The sequence below is a fragment of the Notolepis coatsorum genome (assembly GCF_963971535.1).
Source record: "Notolepis coatsorum genome assembly, chromosome: 1".
Lineage (NCBI taxonomy): Eukaryota > Metazoa > Chordata > Actinopteri > Aulopiformes > Paralepididae > Notolepis > Notolepis coatsorum.
Window position 1 is genome coordinate 24,767,249 of NC_140165.1, and position 22,574 is coordinate 24,789,822.

General features: G+C 48.0%; 1 protein-coding gene across 1 annotated transcript in view; it reads left to right on the forward strand.

The window, feature by feature from the left end:
• Positions 1-22,574, forward strand: part of cckbra (cholecystokinin B receptor a) — a gene marked incomplete at both ends in the record, with an annotated part of 243,643 nt that overhangs the window by 136,415 nt on the left and 84,654 nt on the right. The window contains one exon of the mRNA XM_084312716.1: positions 15,010-15,271. Within this exon, the coding sequence (XP_084168842.1) occupies positions 15,010-15,271 (262 nt within the window). The remainder of the gene's footprint in view (positions 1-15,009; positions 15,272-22,574) is intronic.

Genomic DNA, 22,574 nt, shown 5'->3' on the forward strand with positions numbered 1-22,574 from the left:
AATAATAGCCTCATTAAAATACTATTGTTGCTTCGGTTGTTTTCAGCATTTTATGTGCATAATCTGTTATTTAGTTTGAAATGTTCGTTGAAATAAGTAGATTTTTAGTTTTTTGTTTATTTATTAAGTTAATATAAAACCATATAGTCACATTTTAGAATACAATAGAATAGAATTTTAAAATACAACTAGAAACACTGTCCTGGCCTGCTTTTGTATTTTTTTTTTCATCTTGCGGCCCTCCCGTGGCCCTTCCCCGACTTTGGGAACCACTGCCTAAAGTCCTGTGCACGTCCCTGCCGATCTCGCATTTGGCACACATTTCCTGCTGACCACAGGAAGAAGGTACATATTGCACCTTATGTTATAGCCATAAGTAATATATTGACATATGTACAGTACAGAAATATACAATGTGTACATATTACAAATAAGTACATATATTATATATTCAAAAAGGTTTAGCGTTTTCAGAAAACATTTGAGTTCCGACCCTGGGATGACCGCATTTGAAGGCTTGATTCATCTAATAAAATGTTTGGTTTTGGCTTCCCACGATCATGAAAACAAGATGATTACAGAACGATTATAAAACTATTATTTTGGCCCTCATGCCATGTTGCTCTAATTTTGTCTTGTGATGTACATGTAGCACACCCTCCATTCACAGATCATTTATTTGTTTTGTTCGCATTTGCTAACGTGGTTGCGTCAGCTGACTCTTTTTTACTTTTCTTGGAACATGACTAACAGCAGCAAAGCGTTTGCTTGAGTTTCACAAAAAATATGGAATACAGATAAATGCAATACCTGCAGTAGGGCTGACCCCTATTAGTTGAATCGTCTACTAATCGGTCGAAAGGAGCCGTAGTCGACTGCCAACCTCTTAGTCGAATACAAAAAATTAAAATTAAAATTATAAAAATTATCATTCTTTCCAAAAGAAAAGAGGCCTAGAAGCGTGGCTAACGCTAATGGCACGCATACCAGAGGCTATCTGCCTAAGAAAACAGGCACAGAGGCACTGAAAGAGGATTTCACCCATCTAATGAACACACTAGACTAGACAAATATCAAGATGTATCCATCAGTGGACCAATTGCATGCTTTTGCGGAGGACAAGAAGCCTTCAGTCGACTCCTTCAGACATTAAGCATCCCCACAGCCCAAATGGAATGAAAATATATATATATATATTAGTGCTGTCAAACGATTAAAATATTTAACTCGATTAATCGCATGATTGTCCATAGTTAACTCACGATTAATCGCAAATTAATCGCATTTTTATTTATTTATTTATTTATTTCTTACCTTAAACGGATCTTTTTCAAGTTCCAAGTTTTAATACTCTTATCAACATGCGAGTCAACAAATGCTTGCTTTATGCAGCCATTTAACACAAAAGGATGACCCTCATGCATTGCAAATTTGCATCAAATTCAAAACAGAGTGATGCACAAAATAACTTAAAAGAAAATAATAATTTAAAACAATGAATAAAGTGTGCATGAAATAATAGGGGAAAGAAAACGTTAGGAACTTGTTACATTCACACACACAAGGGCTGATTAATCACACACCCCCCTCTCTCCCTCACACACACACTCTCCCAGGTCTCTTTCTCTCTTGCCCCTTCCTCATCTCTCTCACCCCCCTCTCTCTCTATATCTCACACACACACACACACACACACACACACACACACACACACACACACACACACACACACACACACACACACACACACACACACACACACACACACACACACACACACTTCAGAAACAAACATAGTATCAATGAGAGCATCAATAATACACCTGAGTGAAGTCTAGAAAAAAATCTTGAGTTAAAAAAAATAGTGGCATTAATAGAATCGGGAGTTAACGCGTTAATATCGCGTTAACTTTGACAGCCTTAATATATATATATATATATATATATATTAGTGCTGTCAGGCGATTAAAATTTTTAATCTAATTAATTACAGGTTTTGTAATTAATTAATCTAATTAATCGCATTTTAATCGCATATTTATATTTCATATTCATATAAATATTTAAAATTCAAGGACATTACATTATTGTGGCAGGTGACTGATCAATTAAATACACCAAGAAGAATGCTTTAGAAATCAATTTTATTAAATAAATAAAATGAAAACATACCTCTCAATAAGGTAACATTTGTTGCTGATACAGCTAACAGTTTACACTAAGCTACAGTATCCTCAAATCAGGGTCTACTGCAGGGTCTACTGCAGGATCTAGTGCAGGGTCTACTACAGGGTCTACTGTATGCATGACATCTATTCCTCAGCTTGTTTACATTGTCTGAGTGTAAGGCTGCCCTCTTCTTTTGGACTATGTGACCTGCAAGTGAAGAATGCTTTAGAAATCAATTCTATTAAATTGAATAAATAAATAAATAAAATGAATGAAAACATACCTCTCAATAAGGTAACATTTGTTGCCGATACAGCCAATAACAGTTTACACTAAGCTACAGTATCCTCAAAAATCAGGGTCTAGTGCAGGGTTTACTACAGGGTCTACTGTATGCATGACATCTATTCCTTGAGCCAATTGCTAAGACAAACAAGCTTCAGCTTGTTTACATTGTCTGTGTGTAAGGCTGCCCTCTTCTTTTGGACTATGTGACCTGCAAGTGAAGAATGCTTTAGAAATCAATTTTATTAAATTGAATAAAATAAAATGAATGAAAACATACCTCTCAATAAGGTAACATTTGTTGCTGATACAGCCAATAACAGTTTACACTAAGCTACAGTATCCTCAAAAATCAAAACAGCCCACAGCAAGCTAGTGTCTGGGGGCATGACTACAGGGTCTAGTACAGTGTCTACTACAGTGTCTGGGGGCATGACTACAGGGTCTAGTACAGTGTCTACTACAGTGTCTGGGGGCATGACTACAGGGTCTAGTACAGTGTCTACTACAGTGTCTGGGGGCATGACTACAGGGTCTAGTACAGTGTCTGGGGGCATGACTACAGGGTCTACTACAGTGTCTACTACAGTGTCTGGGGGCATGACTACAGGGTCTAGTACAGTGTCTGGGGGCATGACTACAGGGTCTAGTACAGTGTCTGGGGGCATGACTACAGGGTCTAGTACAGTGTCTGGGGGCATGACTACAGGGTCTAGTACAGTGTCTGGGGGCATGACTACAGGGTCTAGTACAGTGTCTGGGGGCATGACTACAGGGTCTAGTACAGTGTCTGGGGGCATGACTACAGGGTCTACTACAGTGTCTGGGGGCATGACTACAGTGTCTACTACAGTGTCTGGGGGCATGACTACAGTGTCTACTACAGTGTCTGGGGGCATGACTACAGTGTCTACTACAGTGTCTGGGGGCATGACTACAGGGTCTAGTACAGTGTCTGGGGGCATGGTCTACTACAGTGTCTGGGGGCATGACTACAGGGTCTGGGGGCATGACTACAGGGTCTAGTACAGTGTCTGGGGGCATGGTCTACTACAGTGTCTGGGGGCATGACTACAGGGTCTACTACAGTGTCTGGGGGCATGACTACAGGGTCTAGTACAGTGTCTGGGGGCATGGTCTACTACAGTGTCTGGGGGCATGACTACAGGGTCTGGGGGCATGACTACAGGGTCTAGTACAGTGTCTGGGGGCATGACTACAGGGTCTAGTACAGTGTCTGGGGGCATGGTCTACTACAGTGTCTGGGGGCATGACTACAGGGTCTACTACAGTGTCTGGGGGCATGACTACAGGGTCTACTACAGTGTCTGGGGGCATGACTACAGGGTCTACTACAGTTTCTGGGGGCATGACTACAGGGTCTACTACAGGGTCTGGGGCATGACTGCAGGGTCTAGTGCAGGGTCTAGTGCAGGGTCTACTGTATGCATGACAAATCTATTCCTTGAGCCAATTGCTAAGACAAACAAGCTTGTTTACATTGTCTGAGAGTAAGGCTGCCCTCTTCTTTTGGACTATGTGACCTGCAAGTGAAAATAGCCTCTCACATGGCACAGAGGTAGCAGGAGTAGCCAGATATTTGCGAGCAAGAGGAGACAGCTGTCCATAGGCTTTTGCGTGAGCTGCCCACCACTCCAGTGGACAGTCATTCATTCCGATGCTGGGCTCAGCTTTGTAGAGGTCTAATTGTCCTGACAGTACCCTGACTTCATCTGAATCAGAGTCTGAAGACAGCAGGAGGAGGGTCCTCTTCGCTGGTGGCTCGTCCTCTGTGGCTTGTGGAGCAGCTTTGTCTGCTTCTGGTCCTGGCAGCATCTCTTTAAGCCAGGTCCACACCTAATAAGAGGGACAATTAATTAGTTGCATAGGACTTTTCATGACAGCCTAAGGACTTAACACTGGTCTTCTCATTCACACACACACCTCATCCCTCTCGTCCTTTGGTACGCTCTTCAAGTCCTTGAATCGCGGGTCGAGGGCTGTAGCCAGCTTCAGCCATCTGTTGTTGAGGGTCGCTTTGCGTGCGTCCAGGTCCTTCGTGAAGCTGGCCTTGAACTTTACCATGTAGCCCGGATCCTCCTCGTTGAGGTCCATGATGCGGTTTAGGTGGCAGAGTGCGGGGAGCACCACAGAGCATGAGACGTAGGTTTCCCCTCCAAGGAGCTCAGTCACATACCTGCAGTGAAACAAGAGAGCGAGAGAGAAAGAGGTGAAGGTGTGTGTATGAGAGGGAGATAGGTGTGTGTATGGGGGAGAGAGGGGGGGTGAGGTGTGTGTATGGGAGAGAGATAGGTGTGTGTATGGGGGAGAGAGGGGGGGGGTGAGGTGTGTGTATGGGAGAGAGAGGGGTGAGGTGTGTGTATGGGGGAGAGAGGGGGGGGGTGAGGTGTGTGTATGGGAGAGAGATATGTGTGTGTATGGGGGAGAGAGGGGGGGGTGAGGTGTGTGTATGGGAGAGATAGGTGTGTGTATGGGGGAGAGAGGGGGGGGTGAGGTGTGTGTATGGGAGAGAGATAGGTGTGTGTATGGGGGAGAGAGGGGGGGTGAGGTGTGTGTATGGGAGAGATAGGTGTGTGTATGGGGGAGAGAGGGGGGGGTGAGGTGTGTGTATGGGAGAGAGATAGGTGTGTGTATGGGGGAGATTGGGGGGTGAGGTGTGTGTATGGGAGAGAGAGAGTGGGGTGTGAGGTGTGTGTATGGGGGAGAGAGAGAGAGGAGGGGGGTGTATGGGGGGAGAGAGAGAGGGAGAGACACTTACCTGCAGGGCTCAAGTACAAGCTCCAGCTTCTTCAGTTTGTCACACTCTGTGGGGGTCAGCATGGACAGCTTGTGGTTCTGTTGGGCCAAAGTGGCAGTCACAGCCTCCTGGTTCCTCAGGTACCATGAGATCATGGCCAGTGTCGAATTCCACCTTCCAATTCAATAAAATAACTATTAGTCCCACTGGGGGTTGTTAATGCAGCATGATGCAATTGTACAGAACACAAAGAAATAAACACACACACACACTAAATTTACCCTAAGCATACAACAGGTAGTTAAACAGTCTCACCTTGTGGATACATCTTGTATCATGGGCTCTTTTGCTTGTCCGAGGGCAGTCTGCTGCTGCTGCAGTTCTTCTGTACTGGCAGGGCTGTGCTTGAAGTGGCCTACAATCTTGCGGCACTTTGCCAGGGTGGTGTCAAGGCTTCTGTCCTCAAGGGAGACTGTGATGGTTCTTTGCAGCACGTGTGCAGCACATGGCATGTGCTGGAACGGCATATAGCGCGCTGCTGCTATCATATTACGGGCGGAATCAGTCCCAATAGATGTGACTTTATCTTTTATATTCCACTCCTCTATTACTGTGTTGAACTGTTCAGCACACGCATCGGCGAAATGGCGGCCCACAGTTTTGGTCACCGTTAATGCAAATGATTGCAGTTTCCACTCAGTATCGATCAAGTGCACTGTGACACCCAAATAATTATGATTGCCCACCGACGTCCAGTGATCACCCGTTAGGGCCATTGGGCCAGCCCGTGCCAACACTTCTTCCCTCGCCTCCCTCTCTGTGTCATACATGTTGTGGATCCTTTTCATCACTGTAGCTCTCGAGGGTAGCTTGTAATTTGGGTCAGACGACGCTATTCGAAATGACTCCGCTAAACCCTTATCTTCCACTATAGCTATTGGCCTACAATATTTTGCTATCCACTTCGCGACGCTGTTGGTTAGTTTGTCTGTGGTGGATTTACTCAACCGTTTGCCTAACGGTAATTCTCCAAGAGTGGTTTGACGAAGCGTGCGAGTTGCTCTGGAGCTAACGTTAGCTACACTGGAGCTGCTCGAACAACTTGCCTGGACATGTTTAGCGTTCATGTGATACGTTAGACTAGAGCAGCTTCGGTGATACGCAAATTCTTTTTGACATAAGCTACATATTACAATGGTCTTGTTTACTGTCCCATCTATATTCTTTTTGAAATTGAACTTGCCGTTCATAGGTCCCAGGAGTATCGCCTCGGGTGATGCTGACATCTTGTTCCAGCTGAGCTAATTCCTTTGTGTGTTTGTTTTGTTTGATAGACGACGCATGTGTGAAGTGACGATCAAGTAGGCTACGGGTCATTCAATGGGCCAAGTTTAATACGCCCAACTCAAGCGTGGATTTCAAAATAAAAGCGCACCGATTTGCCACTTGTCTAAAGTAAATATAGGTCGGCTGTAATTAATTTTGCGTCAATTTTCATAACGCGATAATTTGCTGTGTAATTAATTAATCTAATTAACGCGATAAACTGACAGCCCTAATATATATATATATATATATATATATATATATATACTAATAGTCGACTAACGGCAAATTTCGTCCAATCATAGTCGACTATTCAAATCCTTAGTCGGGGACAGCCCTAACCTGCAGCAAGATGTGACGACCATCTTCTTCACAAAGCCATCAGGGGGGGGGTGTTGTTTTCCGACGCTGCAATCATTACAAAAGCCTGTTTTATGATGGGGTTCTCAGCTGATAGAGTTGTGCCCTTCCTGATGACTTGTCGTACAGAACTTGTAAGTCGCTTTGGATAAAAGCGTCAGCTAAATGACTAAATGTAAAATGTAAATGTAAGCGATGCAAGACGCTTAGGCACGCCATGACGCGATTCTGAGTGAAACTCGGGAAACTTCAGAGAAATGGAGACAGGAAGCGCTCGATTCATTCCACCGTGCAGAGACCCACAGAGAGGAGAGGCAGATGAACAATATTAACCCCGGACGTTTTCTGTTCAAACTGAATAGCGAGGACGACATTGAGAGTTATTTGTCGGCATTTGAACACACCGCTGAATGAGAGAACTGGCCAGCAGAACAGTGGGGTAGTTTGTTAGCATCATTCTTATCCGGGCTAGCCCATACGGCATATCATGACACCGCCCTGCTGGCGGATAAAACGTATGAGTTTCTGAAAAAAGAAATTCTGCATCCTTCGGGAATTACATTTCTCACATGATCCCAGCGGTATCATGATTGGGCATATGACGGGAACTTGTCCCCCAGAGAACAACAACATGATTTGTTACGGCTAGCAAACAGCTGGCTATTAGCAGAGCCCCGGAACATTTCACCAATCGAACGAATGGCAATGGACAGATATTTACGTGCCCTACCTGCCAACGCATGTAAAACCATCAGCCAAACAAAGCCCACATGTTTCGACAAGGTCATAGAGGGAATCGAGGTGCATCAAGCAACGGAATCGCTATACCGGAGGAGTAGCAGCACGAAAATCTGACCCCCAACCGGCTGAAGGAGACGGGTAAGAGACTCGAATCCCCCCCGCTACCTCAACCCGGCACCCCTCTTCAGACAACTTGTAATGTATATTGACAGAAGAAGGTGTTTCAATTGTGGCAAGGAGGGCCATATTTCCCAAGACTGTCCATATAAAAATGACGTATCGTTGCCCTCTGCAGCTGAACCACACCTGTCCCAGTGTCCCAACCGTGTGCACTTGCGACCACCTGTTGGACAGAGGACACAAACGTGTCCACTCTCACACCAGTAAGAGCTAATAACCACAACATGACCGCACTGTTAGACTCAGGGAGCACGGTGACACTAGTAAAACCAGAGTTAGTGGACGGGCCCCTCCTGGGAAAAACCGTGGGAGTCACATGTGTACATGGGGAGACTAGACAATATCCGACCGCCACCATCGAACTAACCACCCGGGGAAAATGTACGACGACCATGGGTGTAGTGGAAAACCCCCCAGTAGCAGTATTAATCGGTACCGACCGCTATGGGAGAGTTTGGCGGCCGAACAGTGTCCACCACCACGCCAACCAGAGCCCGGGCACGAAGGACCCAGATGTGCAGGTTACACGAGGTGGACCCCCAGGCTTCTACCGACCCCCTACCAGAGGAAGACTCCAGCCCTGTCAGCGAGGACACCGACGAGCTCACCGCCGGCCCAGCAGAGGACAACGATCCACCGGTCGACAGCGGAGGAAAGGATTCATCACTCCACGACGAGGACGAGCTGATTTGGGAGATCTGTTCCCCGGCAACCCGAACGATGACACCCCACCCTTACCACCACAACTGGCGGGACGATTCGGCACCGCCCAGCTGGAGGATGAGAACCTGGCCCCAGCACTACATCAGGTAGCCGTGGTCAACGGTAAGAAGATGGATGAGGTAGGAGAATGAATGTCTCCACATTTTGCTATCAAGAAAACATTGTTGTATCAGGTGGTGAAAAAAGGGGAGACGATTCTAGAATTGTTGTTGGTTCCCCGACCACATATAACGCCTAGCCCACTCACACTTGCTAGGGGCTCACTTGGGGGTCGAGAAGACCCTAGATTGAATCAAGGGTGAAAAGAGCGGTGGAGGATTATTGTCGCGCCTGCCCCGAATGTCAGATGGTAGCTCCACGACCGACTGTGCGTAACCCATTGATATCCCTGCCTATCATCTCTGTTCCCTTTAGCCAGATTGGGATGGACCTTGTGGGACCCCTACCCCGCAGCGCCAGGGGCCATCAATACATCCTAGTGATCATGGACTATGCCACCCGGTACCCCGAGGCCATCCCACTCCGCACCATGGCCTCAAAGGGTATATCCCGGGAGTTCATGTTACTCTAGAGTGGGAATCTCGGACGAAATTTTTACACACCAAGACACTTTGGCGGGATTATTGAAAATCACCCATCTGCGCACTTCAGTGTATCATCCCCAAACAGATGGGTTATTTGAGCGGTTTAACCGCACCCTAAAGAGCATGCTTAAAAAAGTAATGGAAGCCGATTGGAGGAACTGGGACCAGCTTCTTCCGTACTTGATGTTTTCCATCAGGGAAGTTCCCCAGGCCTCCACAGGTTTCTCTCCCTTCAAAGTTTTGTATGGGAGAAGGCCTAGAGGGATGCTTGATATAGCCAAGAAGGCCTGGCAACACCAGCCGTCATCCACAGGTCTGGCGCCACACACGGGAATGCGGATGCATTGTCCAGGACCAGGAGGGAAGCGCTGGGAATGTGGTCCGCCCCGAGAAGCTCGGAGCTAAGGGGGGGATATGTAGGGTGACCAGGTCAAAATGGTTCAGTTGCAGGACAGCAGCACTGCTTTTGCGGGACAATGCGGGACACGTAGGGGGGGGGGGAGAAAAAAAAAGAAAAGTATTTAAAAAAAAATTTTTGCTAATTAAAATTAAAGAAATGTATTTATTATTTAAATGCCTTTATATCATATTTGACGCAGACGGTAGGCTATATATAGCTCATTTTGTTATTAATCTTATTAAACTCACCTCCGGTTTTGGGGATATTAGCCTCCGGATTCTATTGCCCTCTTCCCTCTGGACAGTGTCCCGGCGATACTCCCTGTGTATTCTGTTATTATAACAAACCGACCCTCTGATTCAGTTCTCAATAATAGTCGGGCCAGACTTGCTGAAGAGGCGCTCCTCTGAACAACTATACGTGACGTCCCCCTCTCCTCCATGGGTGATGGTGAAGCTCCTGTGGCAGATCCTGCATTCTACCTTTTGTATACTTCTTGTCCCAGTCTCTTTTATATGAGCAAAGTCTCTTTTTTTTTGCCTCCATTTCCTTGTTTTTCTTAGCTAGCTAAACAACTTGTATCAGTAATATTGGCGGTCTTTCTTCTGACTACTCGAGTGACTGACGTCACACATACAGCTGCCCCGGCCTCGCTCGGACAGGTGACAGGCAGCGCGACTCGCGAGACTCGAGTGAGCTGCTCGGCAGCCTAAGCTGGAGATGCATCCAGCTGCAGGACCACAGCACAGACAATCTCAGGGCCGCGACACTTTGCGGACCCACACTCTCCAGACCCTCGCTCCCATTGGCTGATTTGGGTCACGTGACCGTCCCACTCCAATTCAGCCATTGGGTGGGACGGTCACATGACCCAAATCAGCCAATGGGAGCGAGGGTCTGGAGAGTGTGGGTCCGCAAAGTGTCGCGGCCCTGAGTGTGTCGGTGCTGTGGTCCTGCAGCTGGATACTATTGCTCGGCTGCGCAAAGCATTGGTTTGTGACGTCGCCCGATTTTTTTATTTTAAATATAAGAGGGTATTGGAACGAGGCATTAAATTAACAACATTTAAAACATTTTTTAAATAATAATCTTTGAAAGATAAAAAATTAAAAATAATATATATATATTATTTTTTTATCTTTGCATTGCGGGACATTGTTTTGTTGTAGCGGGATGCGGGACAAATATCGATTCGCGGGACAGGTGGGCACCCTAGGGATATGTGGCAGATATCACCCCCCGTCTCATGGATATGTGAAGGACCGGCGATACTACTGCCACGGGAGGAGTGGAAGCAATTAGGCAGCTGATTAGTACTGATAGAACACACCCAGTGGTGCAGTCGTGGTCACACGCGGTTACACGCCGTGTTACCAGATCACTGAGGCAGAAGTACGCGCGATCGCGCACGGATGTGTACTCGCGTGTACGCGCACACAAAAATGCGCTGTATCCATTCGTTGTGACTAAGTACCCGGCCACCGTTTTACATAACAAAAAGCGCAGGTAGACTAAGTGTCTGGGTGTTGGCTATCTGAATGCATCTCCCCCTTCATTCTGTGTGACACAGGCAGTGGAGGTGAATACTAATGTGGCTCGGAATTCGTGATGGCCGGGGGTCTACCTGCTTATGATATTTTATAATATGCATATTCTTGTATTTTTGTATGTTTGATTTTATAAAACGGGGGACGTTCTTGATAAGCCTCTAGGCTTCTAACTTCTCCTTCACAATCGTTATAACTTATTATGTATTGTTTTTACTTCTGTTTAACTGTGTTAATAAACAAACAAACAAACAAACAAACAAAGCGTCTGTGCTGCGCGCCAGCTTTCCATGCGCACATTCACACAAATAGAGAGCAAGAAGAGCTTGTATGATAGAAAGATTGCACTTGCGTATATGCGCTTGTGTGTGTGTGTGCGTGTGTGTGTGCGTGCGTGTGTATAAATCAGTTCTGTGCACATGCACGTACCCGCGCACGCACGCACGTGGCGTGGCGTGTTACCAGTTCCCATATTACGACTGCACCACTGAACACACCTGTGCACCATTAGATCACCCACATCCCACACGCACACACAGATAGAGTTGAGTTAAGAGGAGGTGAGGTCGGAGTGTTGTATTGAGAGAGAGATTGTTTGTGTGCGGAGTTTTGCAAGGTGAGAGGTAGTGAGAGGAGAGGTGAAGGCGAGAAGGTGTTGTATTGGACCCTAGACTGGCTGAGAACCCCCTTGTGTACTGACCCTGGACCGGACGACTACTCTGAGTATTGAACAATCCTTTTTCTGTACGAGAGCCTGTTTTGTGTTTTGGACATCTGACTGTATTACGACCATTCTCTTTGCCCATCGGACTATATTCTGCCTTGATTCAATAAATATTCGTATTGATTGATATTGCACTTGTGTGGACATTTTAATTTGTTTGTTTTTTTAACCGTGACGAGTTTGAACACCACCAGGCTCGTCACAGTGTGTTGTCGGGCCTTACAAATACATTTGTTTGATTTGATTTGATATAGAGCTTTTATCCAAAGCGGTAAAAAAAAATTCCTCACACCAACGTCGGAGGCAACCATGCAAGGTGCAAAATCACATCGGGAGCAATTAGGGGTTAAGTGTCCTGCTCAAGGATACTTCGACACGCTGCCCGGTAGGAGCGGGAATCGAACCAGGAACGACGAGACGACCGCACTACCTCCTGAGCCACTGTTGCCCCTTTGTTGTCTTGTGAGTTGTCAAAGAGAGGGAACTGTAGGTGATACCTTGTGGATTCACACTGCACTTGAAAGGCACAGGGATGGGGTATTTTTTTGCCTCACAGCGCAGTCCTTTGAAGGTTGCCCTAGAAATGTCTGCTCGTGGACGCAGAAGACGATCGCCACGGTGCGAAAGCAGCCCAGTGTTTCAGATCGGGGAGAACAATTACACAAAGGCGCTGGGAGAGCAAGGATGTGTGTAGACTGAAGTTGAGGAGGGATTAGTGCAACGGGACATCTGTGTCGTAGCTGTCGATGCTTTTATTAATACCATTTATCTCACCATGACTCAAGCCTCAGCCCAACGTCATAGCCTGCTCCCTCTCCGCAGTGTATGCATATTCATGCAGGTAGCCGGGCCTGGGACTTTCACTGAAGGAATCATTTTAAGCCAAATATAGTCTTGCTGAGCCTTCACTCTGTGTTTTAATTGTCAGACATCTTGCTTTAACCCTTTCCAGTGTTGCAGACAAAGAATATTATGACTCTGTTTTGAAATGTTTTCAACTAACAAACGGACTTTTCACACAGTTGTGTAGCCAATGCATGACCTTTTTATGTGATACATCAATTGATAGTAAACAACCTCTACTGTCCTTACCTAATAATGTACACAACCTCTACTGTCCTTACTTAATAATGGACACAAGTCTCCTATACCCTGTCCCCTACTCCCTGTCCCCTACTCCCTGTCCCCTACTGTCTGTCCCCTACTCCCAATCCCCTACTCCCTGTCCCCTACTGTATGTCCCCTACTGTCTGTCCCCTACTCCCTGTCCCCTACTCCCTGTCCCCTACTCCCTGTCCCCTACTCCCTGTCCCCTACTGTCTGTCCCCTACTGTCTGTCCCCTACTCCCTGTCCCCTACTGTATGTCCCCTACTCCCTGTCCCCTACTGTCTGTCCCCTACTCCCTGTCCCCTACTCCCTGACCCCTACTCCCTGTCCCCTACTGTCTGTCCCCTACTCCCTGTCCCCTAATGTCTGTCCCCTACTCCCTGTCCCCTACTCCCTGTCCCCTACTGTCTGTCCCCTACTCCCTGTCCCCTACTGTCTGTCCTCTACTCCCTGTCCCCTACTGTCTGTCCCCTACTCCCTGTCCCCTACTGTCTGTCCTCTACTCCCTGTCCCCTACTGCCTGTCCCCTACTGTCTGTCCCCTACTGTCTGTCCCCTACTCCCTGTCCCCTACTGTCTGTCCTCTACTCCCTGTCCCCTACTCCCTGTCCCCTACTGCCTGTCCCCTACTGTCTGTCCCCTACTGTCTGTCCCCTACTCCCTGACCTCTACTGTCTGACCTCTACTCCCTGACCCCTACTCCCTGACCCCTACTGTCTGTCCTCTACTCCCTGTCCCCTACTGTCTGTCCCCTACTCCCTGTCCCCTACTGTCTGTCCCCTACTGTCTGTCCCCTACTGTATGTCCTCTACTCCCTGTCCCCTACTCCCTGTCCCCTACTGCCTGTCCCCTACTCCCTGTCCCCTACTGCCTGTCCCCTACTCCCTGTCCCCTACTGTCTGTCCCCTACTGCCTGTCCCCTACTGTCTGTCCCCTACTCCCTGTCCCCTACTGTCTGTCCCCTACTCCCTGTCCCCTACTCACTGTCCCCTACTCCCTGTCCCCTACTGCCTGTCCCCTACTCCCTGTCCCCTACTGTCTGTCCCCTACTGCCTGTCCCCTACTCCCTGTCCCCTACTGTCTGTCCCCTACTCCCTGTCCCCTACTCACTGTCCCCTACTCCCTGTCCCCTACTGCCTGTCCCCTACTCCCTGTCCCCTACTGTCTGTCCCCTACTCCCTGTCCCCTACTCACTGTCCCTGTCCCCTACTCCCTGTCCCCTACTCCCTGTCCCCTACTCCCTGTCCCCTACTCACTGTCCCCTACTCCCTGTCCCCTACTGTATGTCCCCTACTGTCTGTCCCCTACTGTCTGTCCCCTACTGCCTGTCCCCTACTCCCTGTCCCCTACTCCCTGTCCCCTACTCCCTGTCCCCTACTCCCTGTCCCCTACTCCCTGACCCCTACTCCCTGTCCCCTACTCCCTGTCCCCTACTCCCTGTCCCCTACTGCCTGTCCCCTACTCCCTGTCCCCTACTCCCTGTCCCCTACTCCCTGTCCCCTACTCCCTGTCCCCTACTCCCTGACCCCTACTCCCTGTCCCCTACTCCCTGTCCCCTACTCCCTGTCCCCTACTCCCTGTCCCCTACTCCCTGTCCCCTACTCCCTGTCCTGTACCCCCTTCTGAGAAAGCCAAGGACCACTCGCTATGGTTCTAAAACATCATCAGGTCAACATTGGGATTTAGAGTTTAGGGGCTTGGGCAAGATTAACATATTATCCTGTCAGTTCTGTCAGGTAAAATGGGGATCCCTGGGACCAACAAGAGACAGTATTCCAGCTGTGAGACTGGAATTATATCTACCATACCTGTCATCACTCATCACATCATCTGTTACCCCTGAGCAAGGCACTAAAACCCAAACTACTCTGCTGCACTAGGCTCAGAGCTCTGTGAGAAATGCACATGTGTGTGTGTGTGTGTGTGTGTGTGTGTGTGTGTGTGGTGTGTGTGTGTGTGTGTGTGTGTGTGTGTGTGTGTGTGTGTGTGTGTGTGTGCGCGCATGCGCATGCGCATGCGCAGGGGGAAAATAACATGAAAACGATGACCCTGTGTGATTTGGCCGCCAAATTAATCTTCATCCTCTGTGGTCCTTCTTCTCTCAGGCATCTCTGTCAGCATCTCAACGTTCAGCCTGGTGGCCATCGCCATCGAGAGGTACAGCGCCATTTGTAACCCGCTCAAGTCGCGGGTGTGGCAGACGCGTTCCCACGCATGCCGCGTCATCGCCACCACCTGGGCACTGTCGCTGTTGATCATGGTCCCCTACCCAGTGTTCAGCCTCCTCAAGCCCTTCCCCAAGCCGGACTGTACCCTCGGCCACATGTGTCGCCTGCACTGGCCGAGCCAAGAGGTGGAGCAGACCTGGTAAGGGAAAACCACTGGTGTGTGCAAAGTTAATGCAAGCAGAGTTAAAATGAATAGAACGAAGTGCTGGAACCTGATGAATAGCGGGAGAAGAGCTCCGCCTGATGACGTTCTGGCAACTTTAAAGCTCTGCACCGGGACAATTAACCCCTTTGTCCCCTGAAATATGTGCGGCTGGTGGGCTGTCTTAAAGGAACATGCCAACTTTAAGGTAAATGCGCTTACTGTCTTCTCCAGAGTCAGACAAGAAGATGGCTACCAGTTTCCTCTATGTGCATTCAGTAAAATGCTAATTAATGGAAGTGGATACGGACCTGGCTTAACCTCTTCCGCCTGTGTGTTCCGGGGCCGGACCGCAAATGACATCACGTCATAAATCAAGCGACTGTCTGACATAATTATATATATATATTTTTTTCAAACATATTCAAGAATAAACATCATAACCATGTCACAACAGCAGTTATAATGTATATTTTCATCAATACGTTTGTTTAATGTTGTTATTTATAGCTAACTATTTATAGCTAACTATATATGCAGCTCAATGCAGTTGTGGGTAGTTGTAATTTCAGTGAATAACGTTGAGCCACAGCGTTAATATTTCCTTTCATAGTCACTTCAACGTGACGAGACACGAGGCAGAATTGCCAAAGCGTTGTCCAACACGTCCACTATGCTACACTCAGGCATGCGTTCGTCATGGGACGGGGTTGCACTCCGTGCAGGCCCAGGGTAAGATAAGTACTCGCTATAAGTAGCCTACCCACCTGGGCTACTTTGCATATCAATAGCGCCGGTCAGGTGTGTTAAATACGTTCTCAGATACATTCACACCTAACTTGTTGTGAATGATAAGTGTTACATTCCATTCGTAGAGGCAATTAGGCACTGTCTGTAGTCTGTGCTCAAGCGAGGGGACATTTATGCGCATTCGCGGGAGCGCACGTGGCGGCGTGGCGCCATTAGGTGCGTGCAACCCCAGTTGATTTCAGGAACGCACACCTGGCTACACTACTAGGCCTACCAGACTGCCCACAACTCTCACAATACAGTGAGAAAAGGTTGAGACTTAGGTTAGGTTTAGGTTTACTTTATTTGTTCAAGGGGGACAGTGTACATTAATAAAACATTTTACAAATGTAAATGCACCCAATTTTAGCCAAAAGGCTAATTTCCATTGGCAGTCCCCCTGCCAGAAGGTACAGGCAAAAATCCTGTGTAAAAAAAGGGTTAGCAATAAAAATCAAATCAAATCAGAATAAAATCAAGATAAATAACATTAGAATAAAAACACAACAAAAGCACATAGTAGGGATACAGGTCACAATACAGTCATGGACACAAGGACAGAGCACATCATGACATATTAAGAGACCCAGACAAAGACAGACGCACCATATCCACACACACACATACACACACAGACACCTCAGTGTTGACAGTTCTGGTTTACCACATTGGGAATTTCCATAAATCCATGGACAAGTCCTGTGGTAAGTGGTCTACATCATCTCCACCGTGACAGCCCTTTGTGGTTGATTTAGAATTGTGAAGTTTGTTTGTTTTATTAGGATCCCCATTAGCTGTCAAGTTAATGGCCGGTAGTCGTCCTGGGGTCCTCACAAGAAAATAATACAACAGAACAAATACAGAATGTAATTAGCAATACAATTAAAACAAGATGATTTTTTAAATTAAAATAGAAGAAAGAAAAATACAGTAAAATAAAAGCATCAAATAGTTCATCACTACATCTTACTCATCAGTCTCATTTACATAATTTCACTTTTTAATATTGTTTTAAAACTATATGTATTATTTACTTGCCTTGTGCATACTGGTATCTTGTTCCAGTTGAATATGGATCTATAGCGCACTGTAGATTTAAAATAATTTGTCCTTGGTCGAGGAATCAGAATTCTGTGATAACGGCCTGTCTGTCAAGCTCCCCGGGCATTGGCGCAGGTGAGGCAGAAGGATACCGGTTAATTAGCGTGTTTGTTAGGAGATGGTTAATTGGCATGTTGCTATGATAGGTTTAATTAGAGAGGTTGCTAGGAGATGGATAATTAGCGCAGTTGCTAGGATAGGTTTAAATAGACAGGTTGCTAGGAGAGGGTCAATTAGAGTGGTTGCTAGGAGAGGGTTAATTTGTGCGGTTGCTAGGTATGACGAACCAGAGGTTTGTCACAAATAGGGAGTCCACACGTGATACCAAGTTAACAACGAATTTATTGAATCCTATCTAAACAAACAATAATTGAATATACAACAAACAAGTGTATGACAGAATTGACAAAGGAGCCAAAGTTGGTTCGCTTGGTGGCTGATAATAATAATAATAATAATAATAATAATAATAATAATAATAATAATAATAATAATAATAATAATAATAATAATAATAATAATAATAATAATAATAATAATAATAATAATAATAATAATAATTGTTGTGAAGGGCCAGATTAAACCGAATATATATATTTATTTGTATATATATATTTAATTGTATTTGTATATTCTCTAATATTCCCTGATATCCCTTGTATATTCCTTGTACAATATGCATTGAATATCCATTCTAGCCTACTGAACATCCCATAATAGTCTCCATTCTACTATTGGTCGAGACCTTGGTGCCAGGCTGCCATACCCCCCAGACCCAGTTCAAACGTACCGCTCAACATGTACGAACAAGTCCTAGTTCCGCGTAGGAATCTGGCTACCGCACCACTAACGGTACTATTTGTTCATAGTGCGTATATATACTGCGCTACTAAAGTAGGACTTCCTTTTCAGTCCAGTTTCTTACCCTCCAATAGAGTGACAGATGTAAAGCCTCCCCGCGACGCCACGTGTGGGAGTAAGGCCAAGTTCGGCCTACCATCGGTATTGAGACATCGTGTATATTAATATTTGAATAGTCATATTTGGCACTATATCGTCGAGTTGGACGTAGTCTATTAAGCTAATAATAGTCTGTTAATATATAGTGCTTCGTACGGTGAGAATACTATCGTAGTCAGTACCCCATCGTTTCGGGCAGAGAACTGGCTGCTTATCCAGGATGGTCGACCCCATGTGAGACTGCATCCGAGGAGCCCCAGAGCCGACGAGCGAGTGGACCTGTATACCGGATTATTCTACCGACGACAGCCCGCCTTCCCAGGCACGGATTATGCTTTGTGTACAGTGATTATTCCATGGATAAAGACCCCCGACACTGCCGTGTGTTGGAACCCCCCCCCCTGGAGAGGACGCAAGGTGAGGAGACGCTCTGCAAGACGAGGTCGCTTCACGTCTCTCCCCCGTGGACCGGAGAGAGCCGGCTCACAGAGAGTCCACCTGCTTTCATCTGTGGTCCAAGGATCGCTGGCGCACCGAGCTGCACAACTGTGGGTTCACCCAGGATACCCTTGGCCGGACGAGGCAGCCAGACTCTACCCCCCCCCCCCTCCTACTCCTGTTGTCTTACAAGCGACCGGATTACCCCCCTTAGTGTATCCAGTCTTATAATCATTAAAGTATCATTGCTGTTATTCCTTAACTATTCCAGGTCGTATATTTACCGCCTGCGCCACCAGAGATTGGACATTCTCTATTGATATACCAACGAATACTCTTTGCCATAAAAGTGCATACTATTTCAATTCATAAATGTAATTAAGTGATTAAGTGCTTGCTCTACACACCATTGCTGTGTAGTAATAAACGCATACTTCGACTTCGTACATTTGTGTTGGATCCGTTTCATCTACGTGAGAGTGTTTATCATAATATATTTATGCCGAGTACTGGGTGGCCGAATATAAGTACAAAGGTAGTGGTAGTAAGTATCATATCTAGTAATACAGTCAGGGAATTGTACCCCTCAGTTACAATTGGTCCTTCGAGCCGGATGGTAATTAGTGTAATATTAATATAGTGTTATTAATATTGAAATGGCCTATGATGAACACTCCACGAAACGATCCTCCTAACCAACACCTGCAGCGCGAACGACGGCTCCCTCAGTACTTAGAGGCTTACGCTGTCAGTCAACAACCTAGTCTTCTACTAACAGTAAACGCGGTAAAACTAGAAAGTAAAAGTATGTCTAACCCCAACGCCCAGACTACCCCGACCATAGAGGCCCCTATGGGTTCTAATGTAACTGACCAAGTTCACGGTGGGGACCAGTGGGAACCAGACATGACTTCACACCCCGCCAGTACTGAAGAAGTAGTCCCCGATGAGTCCCGGGAGGAATACAACGCTACCGAGAGAGAACTCGGCACGGAAGAAGACGGGGAGAGCACCGTGGAGATAGAGCTCCAAGGCTCCGCAAGGAGTACCCCGAGGGAAGGCTCCCCTATACAACCGCCTTCTCCCAGCGAGGCAGAGAGGACCCTACAGCAGGCCTTCCTCATCAGCCTGAACGCCGCTGCTGAACGCGACCGACTGCAGATCCAGCAGCGGAGCGAAGAAGAGCATATACGTCTAGAAATAAGACGCATTCAGAGGGAAGAGAATGTGGCCCGAGACCGAGCAGACAGCCAGCGAGCAGCTGCTGGTGCTCTACGGGACGCAGAGCGCGACAGACAGCAAGCGCAACTAATAGAACAGCTGATCAGACGGACAACACCCTCTCCCTCCGCCAGAGGCTCCAGGAACTCGTCTAGACACACCTCCAGGGCGGCATCCCCTAGCCGAGTAAACAACCCTGAACTTGACCAACAGACGAGGTCTATACCCCCCACAGACCACCTCCCCCCACCGGTCCAAGCGAGACCTAGCAACCGGGAAGGAGCAGCATATCCTGTGGAGAGGCTAAACCAGAGACTACAAGCACTGGATGACCTAACTGAAGACGAAGAGGAAGAGGAGGAGAACCACGCCCGACGACAGCACAGTACTCTACCGGACCAGGAGGTCCGGTACAGCCCAGGCTATACTCCCGCGGAGCTGCGCTACAGACCCCCGACTCTATACACGGGTGAGCACGACGCACGACCCGCACCGAGGAACAGCACCTGGACAAGCGGGCCATGGTACACTGCCGGTACCAGCCCATACCAAGGAGCGGGAGGAGACTCGCCTAGGAGGCCTCTCCCCCAACGCTCGCCCATGTATCCACAGTCAGCGTCATACATTGGCACGCCTATGGTACCCGACTTCACCCAAGAGAACCGGGCCCAGTATACAGAACTCCACATGTGTCTGGAGACCATGTTGGTGGATGTATTGGATGAACGCCATAAATACGCCATCCTACTGAAGCACTTAAAGGTACCCCGCGCACATAATATAGCGCTCGCCTACGCGACTTCCACCACCCCATACACAGCAGCGCTGGTAGCATTGGACCAGAGGTATGGGCGCATATGGGATTACGTGATCCAGGAGATCCGACACATCGACCGCTTACCCCCAGCAATAGACAATCGAGCACTGGACGACCTGTCCATCAGAGTGCAGTCCCTGGTAGGGATGTTGGGAGCGCAGAGAGAGAAGGGGAGGCATGAACTTTACGCCAACTCAAATGTGGAAAGGATCTTGGAGAAGCTGCCGCCCGCTCGACAGGAGCGTTTTAGGCGGCAGAGAGACCACCGAGACCCGAATGGCCCCGAACCGAACCTCCTCGATCTAGCCGACTTCCTGGCGAGAGAAGTCAGCAGCCTACGGCTAGATACATTCGGACGGAGCACCCCTGGCTCCAGAGAAGGAACCAGACGACTAAATGATGGAAGAAGATCGGTGACTGTGATGCACCAATCGGAGTCAGTACCGAGCAGCAGGAGCCACAGTACCCCCTCCAGAACGGAGAAGTGGAAGATAGTGTGCCCCTACTGTGAGAAAGAACACTGGCTAGCGCAATGTGACTCCTTCCCCAAGCTGAACGCGGAGGAAGCAAGTCAATGGATAAAGTCCAACAAGCGCTGTTTTCGCTGTGCGCGCTCACACATGGCAGCCGAATGCCGCTTAAAGAAAAGGTGCACCAAGTGCGATGGAGCCCATCTGGACATACTTCACGACAGTAACAGACGGCGCCCTTCACCCGCACCATCCAGCAGCAAAGCGAGCGTCATGTACATCGATCCCGCCAGCAGCAGTGGAGCCCGAGTACTCCTAAAAGTAGTGCGTGTGACACTAAGCTACCAGAATAAAGTCCTGGACACTTACGCCGTCCTCGATGACGGGTCAGAGAAGACCCTTCTGCTCGCCTCCGCTGCGGCCCAGCTAGGGCTGCGGGGAAGCGAAACCCAAATGACAATTCGGACAATAAGACGAGATTTGAAGACGATAAAGGGCGAGAATGTCTCATTCTCTATCGCAGCAAGCGGCCAGCCTGAGCGACGGTACCAGATTACAGACGCCTTCACCAGCCAAGAAATAGGACTGTCGCGGTACACATACCCCGTCGCCAAGCTGATGGAGAAATATGCACATCTGCGCAAGTTACCGATCCCGCTCATAGACAATGCTATGCCGACCCTGTTGATAGGCTCCGACCATGCAGACCTCATTGTCCCGATAGACCGGGTTCATACCGGACCCCGAGGCTGTCCTGCAGCAGTCGAGACCCGCTTGGGATGGACTCTCCAAGGCCCGCTCGCCAAATCTCTCAACCGAAGTACAGCCACTAGATGTCTCCACTCCCGAGTCACAGAGGGAGAAACCGCACTCCTGCAACACGTAGAGCGGTTATGGACCTTGGAACAAATGCCCTTTAAGAACGGAAAGAAAGACATTCGCTCTAAAGATGACATTTACGCCATTCACCTCCTCGAGACAGGGACCAAGAGAGTCCCGGTCAACGGCGTGTTGAGATACGCCACGCCACTCCTGCGGCGAGAAGGAATGCCTACTTTCCACGCCAAGACAGACGCCACAGAACGGTACCTGCTGAACACGGAGCGGCGCTTAGCCAAGAACCCCGCCCAAGAGAGTGTATACCGCGCTGAGATTGAGAAGCTCATCACAGCGGGACACGTCACAAAGATGGACATTAAAGAGGCTGACCAGACCACTGAATCGTGGTACGTGCCTCACCACAAGGTCCATCACAACGGTAAAGACCGCATAGTATTTAACTGCAGCTACCAGATCGGATCCCAAAATCTGAATAAAGAGTTACTGCCCGGTCCCACACTCGGCCCCTCCCTACTCGGCGTTCTACTCCGCTTCCGCCAGGAAAAGGTGGCCATCAGCGGGGACATTAAAGGAATGTTCCTGCAGGTGAGATTAGTAGAGGAGGACAAGCCCCTGTTACGGTTCCTATGGAGAGAGAAGCCAGGAGATGAGCACCCAGCCATCT